The sequence below is a fragment of the Condylura cristata genome, unplaced genomic scaffold (assembly GCF_000260355.1).
Source record: "Condylura cristata isolate star-nosed mole 26May11 unplaced genomic scaffold, ConCri1.0 scaffold00010, whole genome shotgun sequence".
Classification (NCBI taxonomy): Eukaryota; Metazoa; Chordata; class Mammalia; order Eulipotyphla; family Talpidae; genus Condylura; species Condylura cristata.
In genome coordinates, this window is record NW_004567111.1 from 7,726,659 (window position 1) to 7,753,143 (window position 26,485).

The window sequence follows — 26,485 nt, forward strand, 5'->3', positions numbered from 1 at the left end:
AGGGGCTGTCCGTCCATTTGTGCGGAGACCACAAGGCTGCTGATGGTCAATAATGGAAACCAGAGTGGTGTTTTCTTCATTACCAAGCAAAACGACAGATTCCAGAGAGCTCTCGGCAGTGATGTTGGCACTTGGCACCATTGCTTCTCTCCTCTCCCTCACTGCAAAGACAGGAACTCGACATGTTTCAGTTGCAGTGACTAAATCAAACCCTGGCAAGACTCCAGGGACAGGTGTGGCGGTCACAGCGGAGACCACCTGGCACCCGGGCCGCAGCAAGGGGGGGGTGCCCAGACTCATCTTCCTGCAGCCCCACCTCACCGGCCCGGCCCCCGCTGGCTCCTGGTAGCAACTTATCCTCGCCTCAGAATAGCAGGGCAGTTGGAGGGACATCTTTTTCTGAGTCTGAGTGAAAACTCACTTTCCCACGTGGGTAGAGGCCATCACTAGTTTTCAAAGAGGTCACAGTGACACTCACACAAAAGAACCAGATTGAAAAAAGTAATCTTGTGACTTTGATAGTCATACTAGCTAAAACGGCTTAAATTTAGACATTAAAACAAAATGAAAGCTGCAAGCTGTTCACTTCATTTTTGAGATGCTCTGTGAAATTTATTGGTAAGAAACAGATGCAAAAGCATGTGGTTTTGCTCAACTATGTAATTTTTTCCTCAGTTAATTTTTTTTCCTATGTTTTAAAAAAACTACGCTTCAGAATGACTAGAAGAAAACGAGTTGTGCTTGGCTGTTATGGACATTAGTAATCTGGAGTCCTCCCATTGCTAAAATTAAAGTTCTTGATTTCGTGAAAACAATATATTAAACTCACACTACTTTAAATGCTTGAAACTGCTGAGGCAGAAACAAAAACCTTTCCAGAATAAAGGTATAATAATTCTTCTCTAAAGTAATTCTCTTAGGTTTTAAATGCAGCATCAATAGTTCCATAAAGATTTCATGTTCTTGATGAAAGTAACACTCATTCTTTTAGGGAAAAAATTATTCAGTATACAAAGACTGGCTAGTTCATTTCTTAGAAGATAAAAAGGTGTCTAGCCAGAGCTGACAGATTTGTAAACCTGGTTTTTATTCTCTGCAGAAGAACTTCCAGAGGCCTACAGGTCTGGTGAAGATGCAGGGATGCTGCCTCACCCACCTCAGACAGGTGCCCCCTCGTGAGTCACTGCAGGCCTAGGGCAGGGCCGGGGGGAGGGAAGCGCCCCCTGCAGTTACTGAAACTGGGAAGCGGGTCCTCTTTGTTGACTGAGCAGCATTACATTTCTAAGCTGGTCCTGTTACAGGAAGCTCTGCTTAGCCACAGCTTCGGCGGAAAGTATTCAAACCTGCACTTCAGCAGTATTACCACCGACAGTCATTTTTAGTAGTACTTATCTATTATTTCATTGCTGTTTCTTATTAAGCAAAAAGGCCCAGTTTTCTCAGTGATTTTCAGTATTCTCTTGTAAGGAACAGAAAAATACAACAACACAGAATAGAGGCCTGTTTTCACCAGCCCTCCGCAGCAGACTTCTTAAAAGGTGAGCTCTCTGCCTCACAGGTTCGTGCCGGTGGACAGATGGGACACACGCCGGTAAAGGAGGCTCTGAAATAGGTGTTTATGCAGGTGACTTTGGACTGACCAAAATCTAAGCAAAGCTGTCCAAAATGTTAACATTGTGCCGGCCTCACGAAGGCCACGGCTCCCCTTACACACAGGCAGGCACCAGCACGCGCGAGGTGTGGAGAGAACTGCTGCTGCGCGCTTCAGTGCGGACGGGGGTGAGCGCACTTCCACAGGTGGGCCTGCCTCAGACTGCAGCCTCTGGCGGTCACGAGCTAGACACAGGCCACTCGGTCAGAACTAGAACCACTCCTCACCTCCCTGCCCTGGCAAGCCCATCAACCTCAAGTCTAAAATGGATTAAGAACAGATTTCTCCGATGAAAACAACTCTTTGGTCATGGACAAACTGAAAAATTTGAAGACTTTTTTTTCGTTAGGGTCCTGGAACAAGGTTTCTTTGTTTTTAATCTTTAGAAAAAAATAAAGAAGAGCAGAACAGTTGGTTTAATTGAAGTGGAACTTAAATCTGAAAGGTCCGCCTGAACTGAAGGGATTGAACCCTTGCCATGAGTTCCAGCTTCTGTGGAAAGGGTTGCCGCCTCCTCCTTGCTGGCTCTCTGCATCCAGGGGGTCTTCTCCATCATCAAACTTCTTTCTCATTTCTGTAAAAAGAAACCAGCAAATTAAATACAGCTACTGACCAGGGAGGGGATAGACTACTTTTCAGTTATCAAAACAGCGGTCCTGGGTACTCAAATCGAGGCGTTCCCATACCACCCAAGCCAAGCTCCAGCCTTAGGTGCAACAGAACAGAGAAGAACTAGTCACAGAGATGGCTGAGAGCTGTCAAGTGAGCTGGCAAACTGAATTCGTTGACATTCAACTTGCCTAAATCTTTTCTCTTCGCAAGAAACTTACCAAGGAAATTCTTCCTGGAACCATGTAAGTAGTTCCAAAGTGAGGCCTCCATGCATCATGCTTTTCCGAGCAAATCTGCCCTGCACAAAGCCAGCTAGGGAGACACCTCAGCAACCCACAAGCATCTGCGCGGCGTGGCGGTGCTGTGTTCACTGTGGATCTGAAGTGAACTAAAGCCTCTCAGACCAAGGAGCGTGAGACCCCTCTGCAGCTGTGCCTGACACCCCTGAGAAAATCCCCAATGAGACAGACCACTGCAGACAAATGGGAGGAAGAAACAAGAGTAATAAGCTAGCAGCCTCAGAGGGCTGAGAAAGGTCATTTTATCCTTAAAATAACACCAGGGCTAAGAAAATGGAAGTGTAAGCAAAAGACAGTAATTAATCTTGCCGCATGCCGTTGTAACTGTCAGTCCAGCTCCCGGTCACCCCAGCTCCAGAGTCCTCCACCCCTATGGAATCTGATGCTACCCTGGCACTGCAGCTAAGGAGCGCAGAACCATCCCAGGACTAGATATTTGCTATAGAAAAACGGGAGGCCCCTGCTGTACTCAGACAGTCTGTCCCCATTACTGGACTGTAAACACTTGCAAACAAGCGGTCATTTGACCTCAATTTCACAGCCTTAATAGGTGTTTAAAAACACCCGCTCCTATTTTGGATGAGCCTGTCTAATCCAAGTCACAGCCTCTGTGCTCCCTGACACAGAAAGCCACAGAAAAGCGTAAGTATTAACACAATGTCGAATTCCCTCTGAAAATGCTAAAGCATTATTCAATATTACATGAACTCACAGCTTGTTTCCCTCTTATTTTCAAGGCCACTTTCCAGCCTATGATTAACATATGATCAAAGAACACACACAGAAACCAGAAAGCCTAACGATCCCTGGACTTCAAGGACGCAGCGGGGTGCTGGCAGTACGTGTTCTTCTCCATGGCTGCGCCGCCAGCACGGCAGCCTGGGGCCTAGGTAAGTCTGGTAAGCTCGGTCTAAGGAAGCTGCCCTGGTCTGTGACACTGGAGAAGCCTAAGAGATGCCAGCGCTCTCGTGTTTTCATATCACGCGTGGAAAAAAATGACGTCAAAAGAGTTCTAGTAACATTCAAGTATGGACAGAAGATTGAAACACTCTGGTTCCACATTTGATGTTCTTTCCACTGCACCCCACATGTGACGACCCCAGACTCTGACAGAGCACAGGGCTGGATGTAAAGCAACCTGGAAACTGCAAGGTCAGGCCCAGTCCCAGCCCTACCCACATCGCCCTCCACTCCTCCTCACCTCAAAGACAGCAAAGAAATAGAGACAACAGGGCAGGAAACATGGAAAGCAAGTGATACCTGGATCAGAGAGGACTTCTTTAGCAGCTGCTATGTCAATGAACTTTTTCTCAGCTTTTTTCTTTTCTTCTTCATTCTGAAAGTTATCTGGGTGCCATTGCAGTGCTAATTTTCGATATGCTTTAATGATTTCTTGCTTTTTGGCATTTCTGAAGGGGTGATTAATTAACAATCATTAGTTGTTAACAAGAATCCAACACATTGCTATGAAAACTGCAAGAGCCAATTGAGACCCTAATGGCAAATAACTGACCAGCTTTCCTACTAGGGCCCCTGGTCGCTCCCAGGAGCGTGTGACATGCAGCTGGGATGTCAATGAGGCCGCGCAGGCACCCTCAGACCTGGGCTGCTACCTCCGCAGGGGCTGCAGTGCCCCTGCTCAGTACAGCTTGCCCCTGAACTCCACACAGATCCACTCCGAAACTCTGAATGTTCAAGCTACCAAGATTCAGTGTTTGACATTATAAAGAGTTCTTTTGAACCCCCCCCCTCTCATTCTTCTGGATTAGCTTAGTAAAAACATGTTTCAGTTTTCCAGTTTTTTGACTAAAAGATAATTTCCCTGTTGAGGCAAGGAGATCTATTTGAAGCTCACACTGAGTACATCATAGGTCTCTCAGTGCCGGCAAGTGAACTTTATTAGCGTCTTACTCTCAGCCTTCAGAAGTTTTCCTTTAACCCCTCCCCTGACTCCGCCCGGGGGGGCTCATCCCTACCTCTGCCCCCCTCCTGGGGCCGAGGGCCTATACATGCTACAGCGCCACAGCTGTCACATTCCTGGCCTCTGTCAGGGACATTAATCTGTAGCATTCAAAACTGCTTTGAACTCTCATAGCCTTTGAATGTATATATAAAGGAAATGAATCAAAAAATGGTAAGAGCAGATCAAATATAACGCAGGTCTTACATTCACCTTTTTACTCCCAAGATCTTATAGTAATCCCGTTTCTGTGACTGTTTCAGCAGTCTTTGTGCCTTTTCTAGACCTTCCCGAATCTGCTGGTCATTTTCATTGTGTTCCTGAGCGGTTTCATAATCCTGAATAGCTGCCAAAATATGTTTAAGATAATGCTGTTAAAAGGAATTCTTGATTTTCACCATTCTACAAAACTGACACAAAGCTGTCATTCCCAGCCCCTCCATTCCTGTGCCACTACTAGAAGCCAAAGAAGTGATGACACCTGAATCATTCTGTTCACGACTTAGACAAGGCATGATTAAGGTGCAGTTTAGGCAGCTGCACCCCTGCTACTCAACAGTTCACTGCTGGTGGCCCGACGCACTCCAGGCTGTCCTCCCCATGCATTTCGTACAAAACAATCATACCATCACTAAGGCTGAAGTGACTGTTACGTAGAAAACAAAAGGGTGTAAAAAAGCTTGATCTGTAGCTTGGTCAGCTACAGATCAATAGTTTAGAATAATGGGAAACTTAGAAAGAGGCAGAAAAACTGTCAACAACCAGAATGACTAAGTCACCCCTACAGGTTCAATACAAACTGTAACAAGCCTGATTAAAGTGTCACTCAAAGCAGAAAACACAGTTGGGGAATGGTACCAAGTCTGATGACAATCCACATTACATTTTTTCTTTATTTCTAGCTATTGTAAATATTCAGAAAGTACAAGGCATCTAGTTATCTGTTATAATAATACTGTGTGAAAAGCAGGCCTGAAGTCACTATTGTAGGAAGGTCTGCTGGCAAAGTTGCCCCTTGCTGGCAACTAGGAAATTGGCTTTCTGGAGGATTCCCAACATTCCCTGATGAGAATGGCTCACTGTACCTGAACTGTCTTTGAAAGGAATGTGGTCTACACTGAACTTCTTCCTTTCTAGGAGTCTAGAGTTTGATACAGGCTTGGCAAAAGGTGCCTTCCTGACCATCCCTCAAAAAAACACCCTGGGCACTGAGTCTCTAAGGAGTTTTCATGACAGACAGCACTCCACATGAGGTGAGCAGTGGGCTTGTCCCAGGAGGCTTCACAGAGGGACTCTTGGAGCCTGCTCCTGGTCTCTTCAAGACTCCGCCCGTGCACCTTTCCCCATTTGAGGCCTTTCACTAGGCTACACCTTGGCTGTACCCCATGTGTGCACCAAACCTGAGGGAGTTCTTAGTCTGGAAGCACCAACATTCATTTTTCTCAATATCCTCCCTATAAAGATAACTCAAATAGTGAATTGTTAGATTCAAATTCTAATTTTATGGAAATTCATTTCCTTGTGGGAGAAGAAATCGCTCTGGATATGGGTCTGAACATCCAACCCAGCAGACTAATCCTCCTGCACGTAGTTTAGGCATTACCGTCACTCAGCCCCTGTGACGTCATGAAAATTTTACAATATAGTGCACAAATACAAAATCACGAATAGTGGAACTATAAAATTATAGGTTGTTTCCAAAATTCATATGATTACAGTTAAGTAACTAATTAGAAACCTAATATGATGGTGTAAGATTTCCCACAGACATACACCACGTCACTTTAAATTATGTTTTCTCATGTTCCACAGTCTGAGAAAAATTAGGACCTAAAAAGAAAAAGAAACATAGTTTTAAAAAGCCTAGAGAAAAAAAGTACAACTATAGATGACAAGCAAAGGAATACAATCGATGCAGAACTGGGTTGTTAAAGCTAAAAACAAACCAACAGACCTGCACAAAACAAATTTCCAGCAAAGACGAAGCTACATGCTGAACGGGCACTCGAGGTGTCAGGGCAAACAGAATGAGAACGGTGCACCTTGAGGCGTGCCCCTCGGCTAGTGAGCACACGTGAATGGAGAGGGCCCTGTGGGCAGCCAGACCAAAGACAAAACCCCATCCAGACTCTCCTTGGCTGGATGCAGTGCCAGAAAAGAACAGAACAATGGCCACAGGTAGACCATGAACAAAAGGATTTACTATCTAGCCCAACTAATCTTCACATTTAAAAAGTACAAAGCACTCTGAACATAAAAATCAAGAAAAAAATTCTCCGAAGAACCCCTTGAGGAAATGACTATAGATGAACTCGCCAAGACAAGAGAAACCACACTTTGAATGTATTTAGTGTAGAACTCAAGATTTTAAAAAAAAAATGGAATTACAAAATGACAGCATAGACTATGTTCTCACAATGCTAGTGGACACAGCTAACGAAAAAATGGAAGAGGAGCGAAGATGAAAAAGTAAGTTTACTGATGCCCATTGGGTTTTGCTCAAATAAAACATCACCCACTGATAAGGCAAAGCTACATAGAGAGAATTTCATTATAAGTACTGAGTGGTAAAAGAAAAGGGAAGGGTAAGAAACATGCTAGCCTCTGCAAAACTGCAAAAAACTAAGAGGTACTGCCCAAAGAAAGACTGCCAATTTAATAAAATCATAAATTGAAGGAAAATGCCAACCTCTAAATATCAGAATCGCACACAAAATAATCCAGACCACACAGCTGTAGCTACACTGCCTATGTGTGAAAAAAATGCGGGCTGAATTCATGGCTAATGAGATTTACAACCAAAGGAACTGAACAACTGTGGACACAATACCTTCCGAGTAGTCTTTGCAAAGGACTAACCATCTTTCTGTCCTAAATACCTGCTTCCAAGTTCTCAGATGAAGCTTAGCTGTACCTACGATAGATGTACCTATTTCAAGATCTGGAAGCTTCAGGAGTCTCTTACAGATTATGAAGAGTTAAGCTCATGGTTAGGACCACTGTACAAACACATCAGTATCTATTCAGTCTTCAAAATAAAGCCAGCTTTAGGCATGACCCGAACGACAGCCAGCATCTGCCAATACAGAACTGCAGCAATAACCAGGGCACAATAATGTCGAGGAGAGGTGGTATAAATTGTGAACACAGACCAGTTTTACGGGATAGGGCAGAGCTAGATCCTAGGATGTGAAGGCAGGCATGAGAATCTGCACACAGAGCATCACAGGATATCAAAGACAAACTTTATTTCACAATTTTGCCCAGGCCAACTCTTCAACCAGAACAAGTGCTATTTGGCTCCTGTTCTCAGAATTCTGGATCTAAGTAATAACAAAACAATAGCTGTGTCAAATGGAGTAAATGCACTGGCCACAGTCAGACCTACAGCTAATTACCCCTATGGCACTATTTGAATAGAAGGGTCAATACAAGTTCTAAACAGCTACCCTGAAAATGAGCACAGGGAAGGCTATGTTTTCAGAAGTTTACTAGGAGCACTGATTGCAGTAGGCATTTTCTGAGCATTCTTATTCGTAACCATGTATTTGAGATACGTACTATTCATATCCCAATATTATAAAGACAGTAAAACAAGACAAAATAGAAAATAGCCAGTGTTGACAAGGATGTGAGGACACTGGAACCCTTCTCCTTCTGTATGAGGGGAAAGACATGGAAAATGGTGCTGTCGCTATGGAAATCAGCGTAGTGATTCCTCAAAACAGCTCTAACTAGAATTGCCAGATGACTCAGCAATTCCAAATTTCACTTTTGGGTATTTATCCAGGAGGCCTTGAGGAGGCAGACTCCTGTTCTAGTAAGCACCCTGATACCTTTCCTAGTGAGTCTGCCTTAAACCCTAGAATTAATAAATCTCCGTACCATTATTCACTAATATAAACCTAGTTTTTCTTTATTCATTAAATAACTACCATCATTTTACATTGCACTGACTTCTATACAAATATTATTATATGGGATATTTAGCCTCTTCGTCTGACAGTGTCTAGTACATTTACTCCGTTTGACACAACTATTATTTGTGATTTTTAAAAAGATAAAATCAGCAATTAGGATAAGGAAAATCTTCACAGTTCGAGATTTCAGCATATCATCATTATTTAGCCTAGTTAATAAGATTACTACTTATTTATATATTTAAACCTCTGATTCAAAACCTTAGTAATACTTGTCAGTTTCAACTACCTAGGCTTTCTCCCAAACTCTCGCCCCCAAATCTAGAGCCTAGCTACCTATTCTCTCTCCATGAGGTGAGTAAATTTCCATACCTGTGACTCAAACAATTTAACTCCTATAAAGCCATAATTCAGAACAATTCCCCAACACCCAAAAGAAAACAAAGAGAAAACTTTTAAAGAAATGTTAAGCATCATTTCCTTCAAGAATTAAGTTGTCAAGTTTCCCTAAACATTAACTTTAGCATCCAACTTATAAAGGCATCTTTTCAATTATATTTAATCTTTTTTTTAATAACTAAGCTTTGTCTTCTGCAGCACCCCTAATCTCACAGGTCTGGGTTTCATGCTCATGACAGGAGTACCTGAAATGTGGAGGCCCACACTGGAACATTGACACCTAGCACACAGCCACTTCACTAAGTAGACGCCATTGCTCAAAAGTGCAAACAAGAAACATACTAAAGACACCTTCCACTGTAGATTACTTATTCAATGAAGCATAGTAAGGTTTTATGAATAGTAAAACCTATCATTTTGACTGCAGACATTCCAAGCCTCAATGACAACTATAAAAATGTCCCACAAACAGCAGTAACCAAAACTGTCACCACTTCCAACCACTGAGAAGTAAAATTCTTTTCACACTGGGGAAAGAAGGAAAAAAAAATACCCCCTTCTTCCTTGCTAAAGAGTACCTTCAACCTCTCTTAATGTTAGGTGCAGATACCACCTTCTTGTGCAGGTTTTACCACTGCTGCATATCATTCTTACTGTGCTTAAAATTTTATCCACAATTTCCAATTATAATATGACTGTTTTTGCATAATGTTAAAACATTCTATTTTAAAAGCTGCGCACTCTTTAATACTTAAGCATTCAAGTGAAAAGTACCACAAACCAAGTTCACCAGAAGAATGCTCTTTGCAATATAAAATTCCTTACTGACTTTAAATCTTTGCAGTAAGGTTCTTTGGGGGGAAAAAAATCTCATTTAAATGTTTATAGCATATAGCAAATGGAAAAAAAAATCACAAAGCAATACATCTGAAAAGATTCTATTTTTCAAAAAATGAGTATCACCGTATATGCCTTCATTATCATCCAAAACAAGCCATTGCCTTTATACAGGATCCTTGTAACACTTAGCAGGAAACTGTTAGTTCAGCATGAGCAAAGGCGAGTAAGTGGCCATCCTAATGCACTGGACAATTCATGAGACACAGTTCATTTTATACTTAGGCATATATTACCCGCATATGTATATAATATATGTTACATTTATCTGCGAATATACATATATTGATAAAAGACATATTTGTGTGTGTATATAGACAAAAATTTGAAAACTATAAAGCCAAAATACATAAGTGATTACCTCTGGGTGATATAGAGGCTACAATTGAAATTTTCTACTTAGCTATTTATTTTTCCTAATTCATCAACAAGAAAGAAAGCTCACATTTTTAATTTTTGTATTCCACTGAACTGGTTTCAAGAGTGAAACTCTGGCTTCATATAGTGTACCTTTCAAGTTCCAATAAGGACGAATAATTTTCACATTCTCTGTCAATATTTATAGGTACTCTTTGTTCTAGACAAGAAATACTAATTTCATATACATCACTTTTAAGAAGCTGGACATCAGTCCACTGAAGATTTACCTTCATCGTACATCTCTTCTATCAAGTAGGCCTCTGCTCGATCTTTCAGAGCATTCACATTGTCAGGCTCCAGCTGGAGGACCTCGGAACACACTCGGATAGCTTCCACGGGCCGCTCGTCCTAAAAGTAAACGCAAGAAAAGGATTTATGATTGTTATTTCATATGTTAAGTGTTTACATTTCTAGGATCGAGTCAGCTGTTACCTTCGAGAAGCAATGGCAAATCCTTTCTTTTGAACGGACTGTATATTCAGAAACACTTGGTTCTGTTTTCATGACAGATTCATATTTACTGGCTGCATCTGTGTATCTGTTAAATGAGCAAATCATAATGAGTAATAGTAAAATTCTATTTCCAGAACCAGAGAAAGGGTCCTTGACTCTTCACTGCCTGCTGATCAGTTCAAGTAAATAAGCAGTGCCTTCAAACACTGCTGTTACCTTTTTAATCGAGAGTGGCACTGAAAGCACGCTGCAACTGTTAAGTGATAAAACCTGTGACCCTAGAAAATCTGCACAGACAAGTCAAGGCATGCCTGTGAGTACCAATCAAACGAAATGATGAATATTTTATAGAAAAATATAAAACATAATTTTGAAATTGAGTGAAATACCTTGTTAATATCAGATGGAACAGAATATTTTCAGCAAAACAAAAATCAAGTCATGTATCTTGGTTACTATAAAGCTTCATCAAAAAAGGAGCACATTTACATGCTGTTTTATATGAGTGTTACTGTTCAGAACCAAGTACATTGTTCTCTGCAGAAGGAAGTTGCTCCCAACTTTACCAACTTTGCAAGAACACTAAAAGCTACTTTAGCATTTTCTTAAACTAGCCACTTTCCTCAGTAACGGCAAACTAAAAGGTAAGTATTTACATGCCACTATGGAAAGTTATTTTCAAAATGCTGCAATTCTCATATTTAAATGCTGGTTATTAAAACCTGTTTTAATTTAAAACAGAAGCTAGCAATCAGTGTCAAAGTCTTCGCTGTGGTGTTACTCTATAGTTTTCCAAGAGGGTGCAGTAACTGTAATAAAACTACACAGAGGAGTCAGACCACTTTAATTCTTACAATTCTTACAAGTGCATTTGAAACTACAATTAGCTCCAAATGAAAGTTCACTTCCAAAACAATGTACTTGGCCTAAGAAAGAGCAGCAGCAGCTAGTTTCTGGAAAGACAGAATAAATATATGTTCCCAGTTTCCCCAGTTAAGTGCTATGAAATATCCTGGACAGCACACATTTTTAAAAACCCGAAAAGACTCAAAAAGGAGGAGAAAGAGCGTGCAGCTCGGAACCCGACCACCTGGGAAAGACATGGCCTGGAGAGGCCCCAGGTTTTCTTTCTGAGAATCTGCCCCAGACCTGGAGCTGGAGAGGTGAGCAACCAAGAAGCCGGCAACCTGCAAAGAACAGCCTCACAAGGCAGAAAACTTGGGACAACACCAACTCTCTTCCGGCAAATACCAGACAGTTACAGCCCAGCCCCACCAATGCCAAGAGGTCAGCGTAAGTTTGGATCCTCCCCTGGTGAGGCGGGCACCCACACTCCAAGTCAGGAGCCAGGTCTTCCACCTACCATCAGAAAGGACTCCTGCAAACTCTCCCCTGTCCCCAGCAACAGTGACACGCTCCCCTCTCCCCTTTCACACATGCCAGAGAGGCCCCGGGGAAGCCTCTTCCCCACCTGGAGGAAGAGGTGCTGCCCTCCTGTTCTGCTGGGACAGTGTCAGAAAAGGCCAGCCAAAACAGGTTTAGACTAAAGAAGCGTAGCTTTACAACATAAAATGAAGATGCCTAGGCTTTAGTTAAAACCACTCATCAAGAAAAAGGAAGAGTGAATGAGAAAAGACAATAAATTCCAATGGTAAGGAGACAGAGCTGCTATCCATTCAGCAACAGTTTTAAAGCAGTCATGGAAAACACCAGCAATGAAAACATGCTTAAAGCAAAAGAAAAAAGCTAGTAATGCTTCAGCAAAGAAACAAGATAAGAAAGAATAACCAAATGGAACTGAAAAATTCAAAAATGCTAATGTGCACTTTCTTACCTGCCGTCTCTGATGAGCTCTTCAGCTGACTCAATCAGCTTATTGAGTTTCTTCACTTGTTTATAATGTGCAAAACACCTTTTGTGATCCTGGTCAAGTTTAAGACATTCACGAACCTCACTGCTCATGTATTTAAAAGGAGAAAAAACTCCAAGTCAAAATAATGGATGATAAAGCTTTCCATACTAAATACAGAAATGGCAATAGGTAATTTTTGTTCTTAACAAGCACACTGACATAGTAATTGACCATACACTTTTAAATACACCATTACACCATGTGCACAGTTAATTCAAATTAAATGACAAATAGTGTTTGCTCAGCAAACAGGTCTCCTTTTTATTTTAGTAAGCAAATTTCATAAAAATAAACTATGCAGTACAGTAAGTGGATACATAATATAAAATCAGCCTTAACCACAATTTTACTAATTTATAAACTGTAAAGAAAATGTTTTTGTTACTGAGAACAATAAAAAGATGGTGCGAAGCATCTATCTCTAGAACTGACCTGAGGGACAGCTCATGATCTCCTAGTTGATAGTACAGTATGCTGATTTTATAAAAAGCCTCAGTATTATCATTCTTCAATTTTGATGCAGCTTTTAAGTCACTTATTGCTTTCCTAGGTTCTCCTTCTTTTATAAAACATTCAGCTCGAAGTTCCCGCAGTTCTGCATCCCAAACACAAACCTTGAAAACAGAAGAACTGGATTTCAGGAAACAGTAAATTATGCACTTTCATTCTTAGCTCCAATATAATTTACCTCTATATTTATGAAATGCCAACTGATGTGACAGCTTCTATATTGTAAATAGTACTTTGAAATCTGATACAATTCAGATGTGACAAAAAACTTCTCCAGGGGTATCTTAAATAAATTCCAATGGGAGAAGGGATCGCTATATGAACAAGGTTTTTTCCCTAGCACCTTTAATTATGTAACTCTAAAACTCTGAAAATAAGAAAACAAAGGCTTTATTACTAGAAGGCAGTTTTCAGTAAAGTACATTTGATTTCAAAGAAAACATTCTAGTAGTATTTGTTACTTAACAATCCTGTAGTCTCAAAAAATAAAATCTAAGTTCTAAATCCACAAATATTTTTATTCTATAATTACTAAAAGTAAAATGTCACTTTTGTGTGATGTGAACTTCTCACATCACAAATAAAGATAGTAAGAGGATGAAATTGCTGTTTATCAAAAGTAGAATATTTAGTATTCATTTACTAAACATGCAATATTTAGTAAACACATACCAATTTAATTTCTTCAAAATTAAAATGCAAAAGTTAATCAGTAAGGCCTGTGGAGTATCTTAACCTGTTTCCTAGAGCTGTTCTATAAGTTATATAAACTGCTCATGTATATCAACACATCAAAATCAACAATGTACTATGTAAATTAAACATCGTGGGCAATAAGCCATATCAAAATGGACCTACTACAAGCTAAAAAATATAGCTTTGTATTTCCTCATTAAAACATCAGCAAATGCTTTTTTAGTAAAAACTTGAATTCTGTAATTTGCTCTATAAAATTATAAAAGTAGTGCCATGTCAGCATTTATCACAAGTTTACTGCCAAAATTAATATTATAGTGAAATTATATCAAAATGCTATGAAATGATAATAAATATGAACAGTGATTGCTTCCATTTTAATTTCAGTAGACTTCTTTCCAAAACCATTTATAATTAAGTCCTTCAGACACAAGTAAACTCTGGATTTAGGTTTCCCTATCTAGAACTCTCTGGACCTTAACAACTTGTCATGTGTCTTTTTACCTAGCATCACCTTATTCTATACTTTGTCCTCCTTCTTCCAAAACATTATTTTTCCTTTTTCTTCAGCCAATTTTTTATCTTTTAACCCATTATCTAACCTCTAGAATTTTGTTCCCACAAAATGTAGCATCAAATAAAAACAGCAAAGTAATGACTAAAAATTACACAACACCCCCCCCCACACACACACACACAAACATGTTAAGTGTGAAAACTTCTTTTTCTAACTTTGCTCTACAGAAGCATTACCTTCTACTGAGGAGCTGAATGTTCTCACCCATGCCTTAGAGTAGAAAGTAGTGTTAGGTTTTCCAATTACAGTGTTTAAGAAACCTACCTCTAAAATCTTATCAAGGAAGGTTATAGCAGCGGTGTAGTCAGAGTTTTCAAAAGCATCAAGTGCCTGTGAACGCAAACGCTGCATTTCATCAGATTTGGTGAGTTGGATCTGGGCTTCCTTTTCTTCATTTTCACTTGGATTAGATTTCAGCTATAAAAATAACGATTTAAATTAAATAATGTTAGCCTCTAATGTCTAATACTTAATATATACAATTATCTGACCATTCCAGATACTTAAGTTCACAAGAGGGAAAAGGGTGAGGAGACAGGCAAGTCTGGCTGGTCAAGAAAGGTACCTGTATTCAACCGAGAGAGCAGTGGGAACTACAGTCAAAAGACCGTGAGGTCCCCAAAGCTTACCAGGAAGCAAATATATCTAGGAATGTGAAGAGTGGACAAGGACCAGGTAAGGGAAGCACTGCTGGCTCTCTCGGCTGCACCAAAGAGCAGAATGTCTGCATGATGGTGTGCTGTACGGACACACCTTCAGCAGCAGGTGCTTTCCACCCTCACCTTCCTTCAGACCTTATTCCAGAGCAGTCTGAATTTTAAGGAATCAAAATCTATATGTAGTATTCCACCCCCACTTTGTGACTTGATTTTTGATCCTATTCACAAGGCCTTTCCCAGAGCAAAACTTAATTTTGATGAAGTCTAACTTACATTCTTTTTTCTTCTATTGATTAAGCTTTTGGTGCCATGTCTAACATCTTTATAAGAACAAACATAAATTGAACTTCACTTACCACTTTTTTAAAATCATCTTCTGCTTCATCAAGTTTTCCTTGTTTGAGCAACAGGTGACCTCTCTGTAATCTTGCCTAGGAGAAGAGATAAAATATGTTTGAATGCCATGCACCTCTAACTTTTCTAAACAAAGAATAAAACTAAACCAACTAATGAAATATTAATAAAATATTCTTTCACTATCCATTTCACTTAACACTCTTGATAAAATTTCTAGAGCCAATGATTATGTATAAAATTTTTTAAAAGATTTATTCACTTATGCATACAAAGTGCAAGCCAGAGATGTGGGAGGAACAGAACAGGTGGTTCTACTGAAATACACTGCTAAGGGGAGCACTGCTAAGGAGACAGGAAATGTCTACTGCAACATGTGGGTCAGCTCCCTGGCCAGGGATCGAACTCATACCATAGTGGCTGGTGATAGCTTGATATCACTGAGACTTTAACCCCTGCACTACCATGGAGCCTCCAAATGTGTTTAAATTTTGTGAGAACATGATTCCTTAAAGACTTTTTGCTACACTAAAAAACAGTGAAAATTCGCCCACACAAAACTTATATATCAGTGTTCACAGCAACAGCATAACCCAAATTCGCATTACTAATAAGTAAATGTTTCATACTGTTGAACCACAAAAAGGACTGTAGTACTGACACATGCTACCACAAGGATGAAGCTACAAACATGCTAAGGGAAAGAAGTCAGATGTAGAAGGCCACATATTGTGCCACTTTACTTATATGAAATATCCAAAACAGGCAATTCCATAGACAATGAGTGTCAGGGGCTGGAACAGAAATGGGTGGAGACTGCTATAGCCACAGGGTTTTCTCCTGGATGTGATAAAATGTTCTGGAACTACATAGTAGTATTGCTACCATAATCCTGTAAGTAAACTAAATATACTAAAAACCACTCAATTATACATTTTGAAAAAAGGTAGTGTGATAGTATGTGAATTATAAATCAAATTAATTTTTGCCACATAAAAGGTAGTGTCAGTTGAGACTTCAGCAATCAAAGTTCTGAAAATAGCTTTGTAAATATTTACTCCATTGTAGTCAGAATGACAATGTCCTATTAATTTTAGGCCATTCTAGTCACCTGCCAATCATCAGAACTGTCAGTCATCCACTTCTGAAGCTATGTTGAAGTTCCACTAGATCCTCACCTCAAACCACTGCTGACCTGAGCCCGCCCCTCTTCTTTATTCTTCTTGCTATGGCCTTAATTGAAACTGTCATCAGTACCTGTCGGCCTTAACAAAGTCACTTTTTATAGCCCTGTGTGTCAGCCTCCTCACAGACTTGCCTTTCCAAAGCACAAAAGCTAACATTACTACCAAACTTCAAAATCCCTCAGCGCTCCCACTGCTCCACTTTTATACAGATCTTTGCTTCCAGGTACTCTGAAATTCTCGTTTCCCAGTCCACCACATTATAGTAGCTTCCTGTGTCCTCTCACTAGCTGATGATCAGGTAGTAGGCCAGGCCTCACCTCTAGGAACAAATCAGTTCAAGACTCCTTTCAATTCTCCTTTAACAAAAGTTTCAGATGTACTTACTGCAGTAAAATCCATCTTCAATTCAATCACTTTCGTTAAATCAGGAAGTGCTGCTTTAGATTTGCCCATAGCTAAAAAGACAGTAGCTCTCCGATAATAAGCAAGATAGTTATCAGGGTCACCGTCTGAAAATTAAAATAACAAATGTCAGCTCACAGCGTTATCAAAAAAACAGAAAAATACTAATTTTCTGATCTTTTAGAATAAAAGTTTGCCAACCTTTGGCCTAGAACATTAATTCTATACAATTTATAATCTGTATAAATATGTAATTCAGTCTTCACTAAAATGTTCTTTCTTAAGTGAGAATATGGATTAAGGATGTAGACTTATGAACTCATGTACATGATTTTAGAAAATTACAGATTTCCAATTAAACTGATATATTTAATGTGCATCTCTGCTCCTTAGGAAACTACAACTACAATAGCAGCAAAGAAATAAAGAACATAGGGCAAAAGAAGAAAATACAGAGTGAGATTAGAGAAGTCAATGGGATTTGAATAGAGAGCAAGAGGATGAGGTGGGTTTCTGCTCAGCACCTACAATGTGGAGGGATAGGTAATGTGTATTACATATACACATATGTAATAGAGAGTGTGTATATGTGTGTGTGTATTTAGTCTTGACCTATATATAGGTCAAGATCATTTTTAAGATAATATATATGTTGCAGTGACAGATAAGAAAACACTAAAGTCCTCATTCTAGCACATATTTATTCTGGTCTTCTCCTTTCTCAGTCCCAACAGATTAAAAACTGCAAAGATAGTCAATGCAGAAACAGACCAAGAAATAGCAGCCTAAGAGGCAGCAGGAGTTTGACCAACACTGAAGAGGCAAAACTGCAGGACCTCAGAGGCTTCGAAGTAACTAACTACTGTACTGATGATCACTGTAATCAGTGAAACTTATTTTAAAAAGACAGAAAACTACATAACACATTGAGATTTTTTTCTGCCAAAGTTAACTTGAACTATTCTTAGTACTTACAGTGGTTAAGTTTCAATTACCTAGAAAATTCTCTTAGGTTAAATACATATACATTCAACTGTTATCCTCCTATTTTATTAATTTATTTCACCCAGAATCCTGTAGCTTTTAAAGTTTTATTTAATTAATTATTTTTTCATTTTAAATGTTGTCTATAAAAAGAGCTATTAATTAGAATTCACTAACATGACCTGAGTGGTGTGGTTCTAAGATACAAACCTACAGCAGCATGAAACTGAGATAAAGCATCAGCGAGCTGTCCAGCTGCAAGTAATTTCTTGCCCAACTCAAGATGTTTCTCAACATCTGCATTTACTCCACATTCAGCACCTAAAAAGGTGACAAAGATGTTAGCTTTTCATGAACCAAGATTTAATTCTAAAGAATAAAATGTTAAAAATATAGTCTTCTCCCTGGATCATCTATTCAAAGGGGAAAAGTCACAAAAGCTGAAAAGTCACCTAGAAAAGGGAATAAGTAAAACTGATAAAGAATCTTCTAATAAAGAATCTTCTACAAGATGGTGTCTTGGTTGAGGTATATAACAGTACAAACAGGTATGGAAAGAGTGCTTAGAGAAATACAGTAAAGAAAGAGACCATACATGCACATGACTGAAGACACTGTCTGAACATGGAGGTCACATGAAGAAAGAGTAGATGTCTACCAGAACAACTATTTGACTGATTGCCTATCACTCAAAAGCAAATGCAGTCATCAAAAGCAAATGCAATTCTTCCTGTATCTAATACTGCAAAAATCTGAATGAAATACACTTTATCTTGCTGTTTAACAAAAAAGTTTTGTCAATTTCTAGTATTTATTTTCTGTGTAGTGTTACCTTGCCTGTCTGCTGGACCATGTAGAAGGAAGGGTAAGAGGAAAGGAGGTAGAAGGAAACCTTACTACTGCCTTAAAGTTCTGTACAGCCCTATTTTGTGGAGCGGGGGGGCAACATTGTGAAAACAACTACTTTAGAATTTATAGGTAACATTTGGGAAAATAGTTTGAGGGGTTCAATGGATTGGAAAAGCACTCTCACTTTTTGCATTCAAAATGAAGCTATAGGCTCCTGGCCTATGAAAACCCACTATGCAATACCTGTTTAGAAACTGGCTGTTTTCAGATAGTGAGAATTACCTGCATCCAATTTCTTACCACACCTAGAAATATAACCTGGTTTTTCTAATGAAGATTGTGGAATGTGTTTCATTTAACAAGTTACTGAACATACTCTAGTGTAAAACTCTGGCCATAACAGGGATAAATAAATAGAGCAGTCTCTTCCATAAAAGCAAATGAGCTAAGCTCTGTTCATCATTGAGATGAGGCAAAATTGGCTAACTGTAATAGTTTTTGAAGGTGGGGTATAATATATAGTGGTTCATGGTACTTCTCTCTATTTTGGTAAATTGTTAAGATTTTCCAAAATCAAATTTTTAAAAAATTTAAATCCCTTCAATGAAAAAAAAAAAAAACTGGTTGAAAAATTGCATCCTACATTTAACAAAGTGTTCTAAAGAAACAGACCTTCAGAGAAAATCAAGACAGCCAACTGAACATATGAGGCCACCTCCCAACAAGTTCAAATTCTAGAATGGTATGTTATTTAAAGTTCTAAATGCCTAACCTTGCTGGGAAAAGAAATTTAAACAATAACCATCAAAAATACAAATTTTAGAATTGAGAATGGTGGCCTAAATCACACTCTGACACCCTCCCAGAGGAGATTGGCCAGGGAGGTGACTTCAGTTCTTTGAATGCTCCAAACTCCTATAACAAGCAAAGAAAGGAACCCAGGAATGCCCCAGCCTCCAGTCAGGCGGTCAGCTGTGTCCACCATCAGTACTGAAAGTCTGGCAGTGAGCATTTCTGAAATACAAAGATGACCATAAAGTCAATCCTTAAGAAACTAACCCAAATAAGACACTAAAGGAACATAATTAGTGGGGCAAACAGAAAATAACCTACACATAAAAATAACTGCTATTCTTACAGACTCAAAGAATCAACATCCAGAAAGACAGACCAAGCATGGAAGCACAGACTGCTCCAGCAGCGGGATGCAGTGGAAGGAAGGTAAGTAAGATCATTCTGAAGTACCCAGAGGCCAAGGTGACAAACTGCCAGAAGAATGGAGGCTTAGTTCTAGATGTAGACACAGGCGTCAAATAAACCCTTAAAATTAATTTGAGGGCGGCACGAGAAAAAGCCTCCAGCAAACCAAAAAACAACCAGGTAAGGATTACAAGCCGAGTGCAGAGATCCCGGGCAAATGTGAAGGCGGCTCCGGTTGTTCAGAGAAGGTGTAGGCAAGATACGGGGAGATCACGCTGGGCCTTGAGCTAGGTGAGAAATTTAGGTTTTGTTCTAGATGAACAGGGATATCATTAGAGGGGTTTTAGTAAGTAATTTTTAATTTTAAAAATTTTAATTTTGATTTTAATTGAAGGCAAGCACGGCTGAAGTGTGGTGTGAACAAAGGAGATTGAGCTGCATCACAGGACACACATTCTCATTTCACTTATGCTTTAAAAAGAAGACACAATATGTATTTCTGCGCTATTGAACTTTTCCCAGTAAGAATTCATGTTATTATTTATTGACAGGGCCCTCCTTGGTGGTGCAACGGGTTAAAGTGCAGCACTGGGAAGCTGGCCACAGCTGCTTCAGTGCAAGTTGGATCCCCAGCCCCGGAGGTGACCCGCATGGTGCAGCAGAGGGATTTCTTCTTCTCCCAGACAAGTGACAGTCACTGTTTACCTTTTATGTTAGTGCATCTTAATTCATCAAAATAACAGAATCTAAGATACAAAATAACTATTATCAAATCAAACTGACACTACCAATGATTCACAATGACAGTGTTGGGGGGAGACAAATTATTTGAAATTCTGGTTGTGTTTGTAACATCTCAACTTTATTTTGAGCCATACATCATTTTTTCCCCTTTGTCCTGTGGTCTGTGAACATTATTTCTGAGCGATAAAGCAACCAAACCCTGCCACCTCCAAATCCACATTAAAGAGTTAGTTTTCTCTTAGACAAGCATCAACTACAGCTCAGCAAAATATAAAGGAAGGGCAGAAATAAAGATAGAATAGCTAAGTCTTTCACTGAAGTTCATACTAGAGACTCATATTTTAGAGAGCAAAAACAATTTTAAGAAACTTTAAAGTGAGGCCTTTCAGCCTAGAACTGCCATCTTCCATAAGTCTCCAGAAATCACCAATATTGAGGAAGGAACAGCAGCACCTGCTATGTCCTGTAGGCCTTTCAGAAATCATGGAGTTGTTCTTTTGACACATGCATGCACATCTCCGAGAACAGTGATACTGCAGACATTAAGGTGATGGGTAATGTTCAGAAAGGAATGCCCCACAAATGTTACCATGGCAAAACTGGAAGAGTCTACAGTGTTACCCCACAAACAGTTGGCACTGCTATAAACATCAAGCGCAAGATTCTTGCCAAGAGAATGGATGTTTGCATTGAGCACATTAAACACTAAGAGCAAGAGAGCTTCCTGAAATGTGGGAAGAAATTGATCAGAAAATAAAGGAAGCCAAAGACAGAGGTCCTTGATTCAGGTGAAGCAGCAGCCTGCTCCCCCCAGAGCAGCACACTTTTTGAGAGCCCAAGGAAAGGAACCAGCCCCCATGAATTCATCAGTTATAAAATAAAAAAGAAACTTAAAACTCAAGAGTTAAACATAAGAAGTGGTAAGAGTCACAATCAACAATGACAGAACCAAAACGAACAAGGCAAAAAACGGTAGTCTTAAGGTTCAAGGCAAGGCTAGTTGACAGATCCCGTAGTTGCAAACCAAGCAGAAGCACTTAGAATGTGAGGGATGAGGAAAACCCTGAGATCATTCAACAAAGGAACACAAGGGGAAAAAAAACCAAAATCACAGTGTCTGAAAAGATCCAAGCAAAATGAAGCTGAAAGAATATTCAGGGTGAAAACAGAAAACAGCAGAATAGGCACAGAAAGACAGGGCAGAAGTTCATTACCTTAGCATCCCATTAGTCTCAGCAAGGACTGATGGCAGAATAGTTCCACAAAAACACACAGAGCTGAGAAACTTAGGCCTGGCAAGCATCTCTCTTAATCAATCTGACTTAAAATGTGTTTTCATATCTCTAGGGCCAAATTGAAGGAAGAAGGAGTTGAAATCACATGCAGAATGAATATCTGACCAATGTCGGCACCAAAATCTGAGGGGAACTAGGAAAATAAAGTCTGTTTAGCCAAGGGATTTCACTGGGAAGCATGTCTTAGCTTCACTTAACTACAAACACAAAAATGTAGAAAATAATTTTAGAAAAGACCATGTAGAAATCAGCTCAGTGAGTTAACTTTATTCATCCATTTTAAAAATACTAATTGCACATGTCTACTTCATGTCAACATGCTTTTGGGTAACAAAAGTTCTTTCCATAGACATATTCTAGATGGAATAGACAAGAAAAACAAATGAGTTAGTTCACTAAGTTTTATGAAGTTTCACTAATTCATTAAGTTTTAAGAAGAAAGTTCAAGTAAGTAAAGGGAGCATACTGAGGGCAGGAGAGAGTACTTCTTATGTGTCAGGGCAGGTGACTCTAAAATAGTTCTCATTTGGAGATCTCAGAAAAGCCTTCCAGACTCTGCAGCAGGAAAAACATGGATCCTTAGACATGAACTTGGCATTTGGAAGTAAAGGAAGCTGATGTTGTTAGAGCTTAGTGATGGAGGGGAAGATTAAATGAAAAAGCTCAAGTATACAGTGTCAGATACGAAAAGATCTGCAGTATTAGTGGAGTAAGTAAGTTGACAAGAGAAGATGAAGAGAGGAAACTACCAACAATTCTTAAACTTCTGCTGTCAAGAGAAGCAAGGATGGGGCCTCCCAGGTGGCACAACAGGTCAAAGTGCAGCACTATGAAGCTATCACAGCCACTGCAGCATGAGTTTGATCCCTGGCCAGGGAGGTGACCCACATGGCGCAGCAGACCTCTGCTGTCTCCCTACTGTTCCCCTCAGCAGTATACTTCAGTTGATCACCTGCTCTGCTGCCCACTCTATCTCTCAACCCCTCCACCCCACCCTACTCCCACACCTCTGGCCTGTACCCCAGTTCTTGTACGCACAAGTAAATCTTAAAAAAAAAAAAAAAGCAAAGATGCAGTTCAGTAGCTGAAGGGTCACCTGACTTCAGCGAACAGTCTAAGGCAGAAACTCTATAGCACACTGGAGCTGGAGTGCCGATGCAGTGGCCAGCACAGGGAGAAAGCAGTGACACCCAAGAGAAACAGTAAGTGCACAAGTGGTATTCTCAGACTGTGAGCAGAAAGAGATTTGGGCCAAAGTTTACAGAGAGATTTTACCAGAATAGAGATACTGCACCCATTTTAATATAAGGATAAAGACAAGCTCTAAAAGGGAGGTAAAGTAAGAATGAAAAGGGGGATTAGAGATTTAGGAAAAAGTAGAAAATACTGATTTTTAAAAACACCTATTAGGGAAGTGTAGGGATGTCTACAGTATTCTGTGCGCTGGAATTTGAAACTGCAAACTTAAAATGACACCAATGAGCAAGGTTATCTCCTTTTTTCATTTATGTGCAGTTTGGAAGTACCACCAAAAATAGCTGGATTTAAGCAGTGTTGAATTTTGCCAAATGAGTAAAATGAAAGGAAATTAAAGAGGGCTTGCAATGGAAAGACTATAAAATTAGACCACTAATCTAAACTGGAAAAGAAGGGAAGAGGACATGAGTGCTTCCCAATTACATCGTTTATATCCCAAGTGGTCTGTAAATTCAAAGATAAAAGCCATAAATTCTGTACTAGATATATTGCACCAAGAAACAGTGTTTAAGTCTCTGCTCAGTAACTGAGTCTTCTCTATATTCTAGAACTCCAAATGAGACAAACTCATCATGATGGTCCCCCCCCCCCCCCCCACACACACATTTAATTTTTCACAGAGCTACAAAGGAAAGTAAATCTTTGGCTGAAATGCTAACAATCCCAACTGTCCCACATAGTCAAAACTAGTACACTCGCAAGCACTGACTCAGCAAATACTAAATATTCAAATTTAGTTGATCATTGATGCTATTGCCTAGATTATTAAAAGTGTCAAATAATTCTGGACATGTCTAATGATTCAGAAGAATACTTTGTTTATATAATTACTCTAAGTCATTATCTTTACTATTTTATTCTTTCAATATTTAAATAATATAGGATTTTTCTCAGGAAAGTCCTTGAGAAGATAAAACATATACATTTAGTATAGGTTAGATTTATATAAAAATTAACACCAACTTTTAATACTTACATGTTTACAACTGTTCTTTTCCCTATGGCCAAAATATATGGTTTAGTCAGTCAACTTAGTGAAATAAAGAAAAATTGAGTCCAGATTGCATGTTAAGGAAACAGCAAAGATAAAAGAAGATTAGGTTTCCATGCTGTGTTCCTACTTAAGTCACCAAATAGAACAAACCATTAGCAAAGAAGTAAAACAGCTTCCTTACCTGTAATATGATATACTAAAGTAGATACTCCTGAAGTTTTCCTTCTACTCTAAAAATTCTACTTCTGATCGTGTTCTTTGGACTCCCCTCTTTCAAAGGATATTTTGAAAGGGGGTGTTTTCAATCCATGGACCTATTATATAGTTTCTTTCTCTGGATTAAATTCACTTTTTTTAACAATAAAGAAAAACCCAAAGGTAATTATTTTTAATTCAGAAAAAACTAGGCCAGCCAAGCTAATTATTAGTGGTACTCTCCATCAGTAGGTAGCCATCACACACTTTCTAACAGCCATTCCCCTTATTTCTCTCCCAGCCCCAGGTCTAGCGTTGGAATCACTGGAAGGTGAAAATCTAGGAGCAACTGGAGGTCAGGGAGCCGTGCCACTGGATTTGCTGAGGAAAACAGGAGCTTATAGTCTGCTAATTACATCAGAGGTTCTATTTTACCTTTATACCTCCATCACCAAATTTTGCGTCTGGGATAGAACAAGCTTCTAACTTCATCCCTTTCTGGAATTTACTATGTAAAAATCCTTTTCAGAAATGTAAAATTTCAGATCCCACCCAAATCTACTGAATCAGAAACTGAGAGTAGAGCACACCATTGTGTCCAAGGGCCCTGGATCCAAGGGAGAGTCTGGCGCACAAGAAGTTTGAACAGCAGGTGGAAAAGCAGCAAAAACTTCTAATTTTTCTCAGCTTTTACCACACAAATGTTTGATGCTGTCAAACACTTCTGTCTCCACCTTGCACACAAGATGAACTTTTAGAGTCCAATAACCTGTGTTCAAGTTACCTAAAACTCTCGGAGCCTCACTTTTGTGAAGTAGGGACAGTATCACATACCTCCGTAAGTAAGATACAGCTTACAAAGCTGTGCTTAGCAGAGTGCCTGGCACATAGAAGGAAGACCCACGGTGGATAAATTTAAGACCTTTTTCCCTACCAACTGTACTGAGCCGCTGCCCCTTGACCAGTTCACTCCTGAGAAGTGTGCCAGGGTCTCCAAAAAGAAAGCTCTTTAATGGGGTTTTTCTTATGGAAAATACCACAGCTGGGGAAAAACTGTGAAGTCCTGTAGAATCACACACAGAACAATTCTATAAAGATGACTACGAGTTAATAGAAAAAGTAAATCATACAAAAGTGTGCCCCTTTGTATAACTTAAAAAAAAACTGACCTCATAAGGAACTTTCCCCCAAGTGGTCAAAATCATCAATGGGAATTAAACCCTAATGCTACATTGGGGAGGTGATGGGACAGCTCTGTTAACATCGAAAATTCCTAAGAACTGGGATAGATAACCCATATTAACTTAGTCTAGATAGTTATATTGGAGTTCTATAGACTGTCTGGGCAACCTCCCTGTCAAATTCTGTCCCAGGGCTGTCATTCCACATGTCCTGATTTTTTTGATTCAAAAGAACACGGTCACCAGAAGATTCCCACCCCGACACATCGCCCAGCCCCGCCCCCCCCAAATGCAGAAATGAGACCTAAAGTTGGAGACAAGTGCTTTTTTCTTAAAGTTGAGGATTTTCAGGGGCTTTTACCAGACACAACTCCCAACTTGGGCTCCTCACTCCCTTTGAAGTCTAGTAAGAGTCTGGAGTTAAGATGTTTAATTTGCCCTCCTGGACTCCCGCGCCCTTTTCATGGGGGTGAAAAGTGACCAGTGCACGTGATACGCCGACCGACGCGACCATTTCGCACGGTACCCAAACCTGACAGAAGTGTCCGCTCGGGCACTTTGAGCGCTCATTCTCGCGTCCCGAGAACGCGGAAAAGGCGAGCGGGTCCTCCGTGGGAGGACGCCAAGCTGGCGGGGCGCTGCAAAAGCAGATGCAGGTGTACTCGGAGCCGATGCCAGCACCGGTGCCTGGCAGCGACCAAACAACTTCACAGGCCAGTCGGGGAGGGCAGTGGTGTTTACACGCTCCGAACAGCGCCGGCCCCTCACTCTCCCGGTGGCCTCGCTGTCCTCCCCGCCCCCCAAACTCGTCTGGCCTCCTCCCAGCACCACCACCCCGGGTCCCCCGCGCCTAGCGCGGGTCCCGGGCGCCGAGCACC

General features: G+C 40.1%; 1 protein-coding gene across 1 annotated transcript in view; it reads right to left on the reverse strand.

Annotated features, from left to right (window-relative positions):
• Nucleotides 1-590: 590 nt before the first annotated feature.
• The window catches only part of DNAJC3 (DnaJ (Hsp40) homolog, subfamily C, member 3), a gene marked incomplete at its 5' end in the record, with an annotated part of 37,719 nt that continues 11,824 nt past the window's right edge, over nt 591-26,485 (reverse strand). Inside the window, 11 exons of the mRNA XM_012723160.1 lie at nt 591-2,225; nt 3,823-3,971; nt 4,736-4,868; nt 10,386-10,506; nt 10,591-10,696; nt 12,446-12,565; nt 12,956-13,137; nt 14,571-14,723; nt 15,322-15,396; nt 16,891-17,015; nt 18,103-18,213. Coding sequence (XP_012578614.1) covers nt 2,068-2,225; nt 3,823-3,971; nt 4,736-4,868; nt 10,386-10,506; nt 10,591-10,696; nt 12,446-12,565; nt 12,956-13,137; nt 14,571-14,723; nt 15,322-15,396; nt 16,891-17,015; nt 18,103-18,213 — 1,433 coding nt within the window. The remainder of the gene's footprint in view (nt 2,226-3,822; nt 3,972-4,735; nt 4,869-10,385; nt 10,507-10,590; nt 10,697-12,445; nt 12,566-12,955; nt 13,138-14,570; nt 14,724-15,321; nt 15,397-16,890; nt 17,016-18,102; nt 18,214-26,485) is intronic.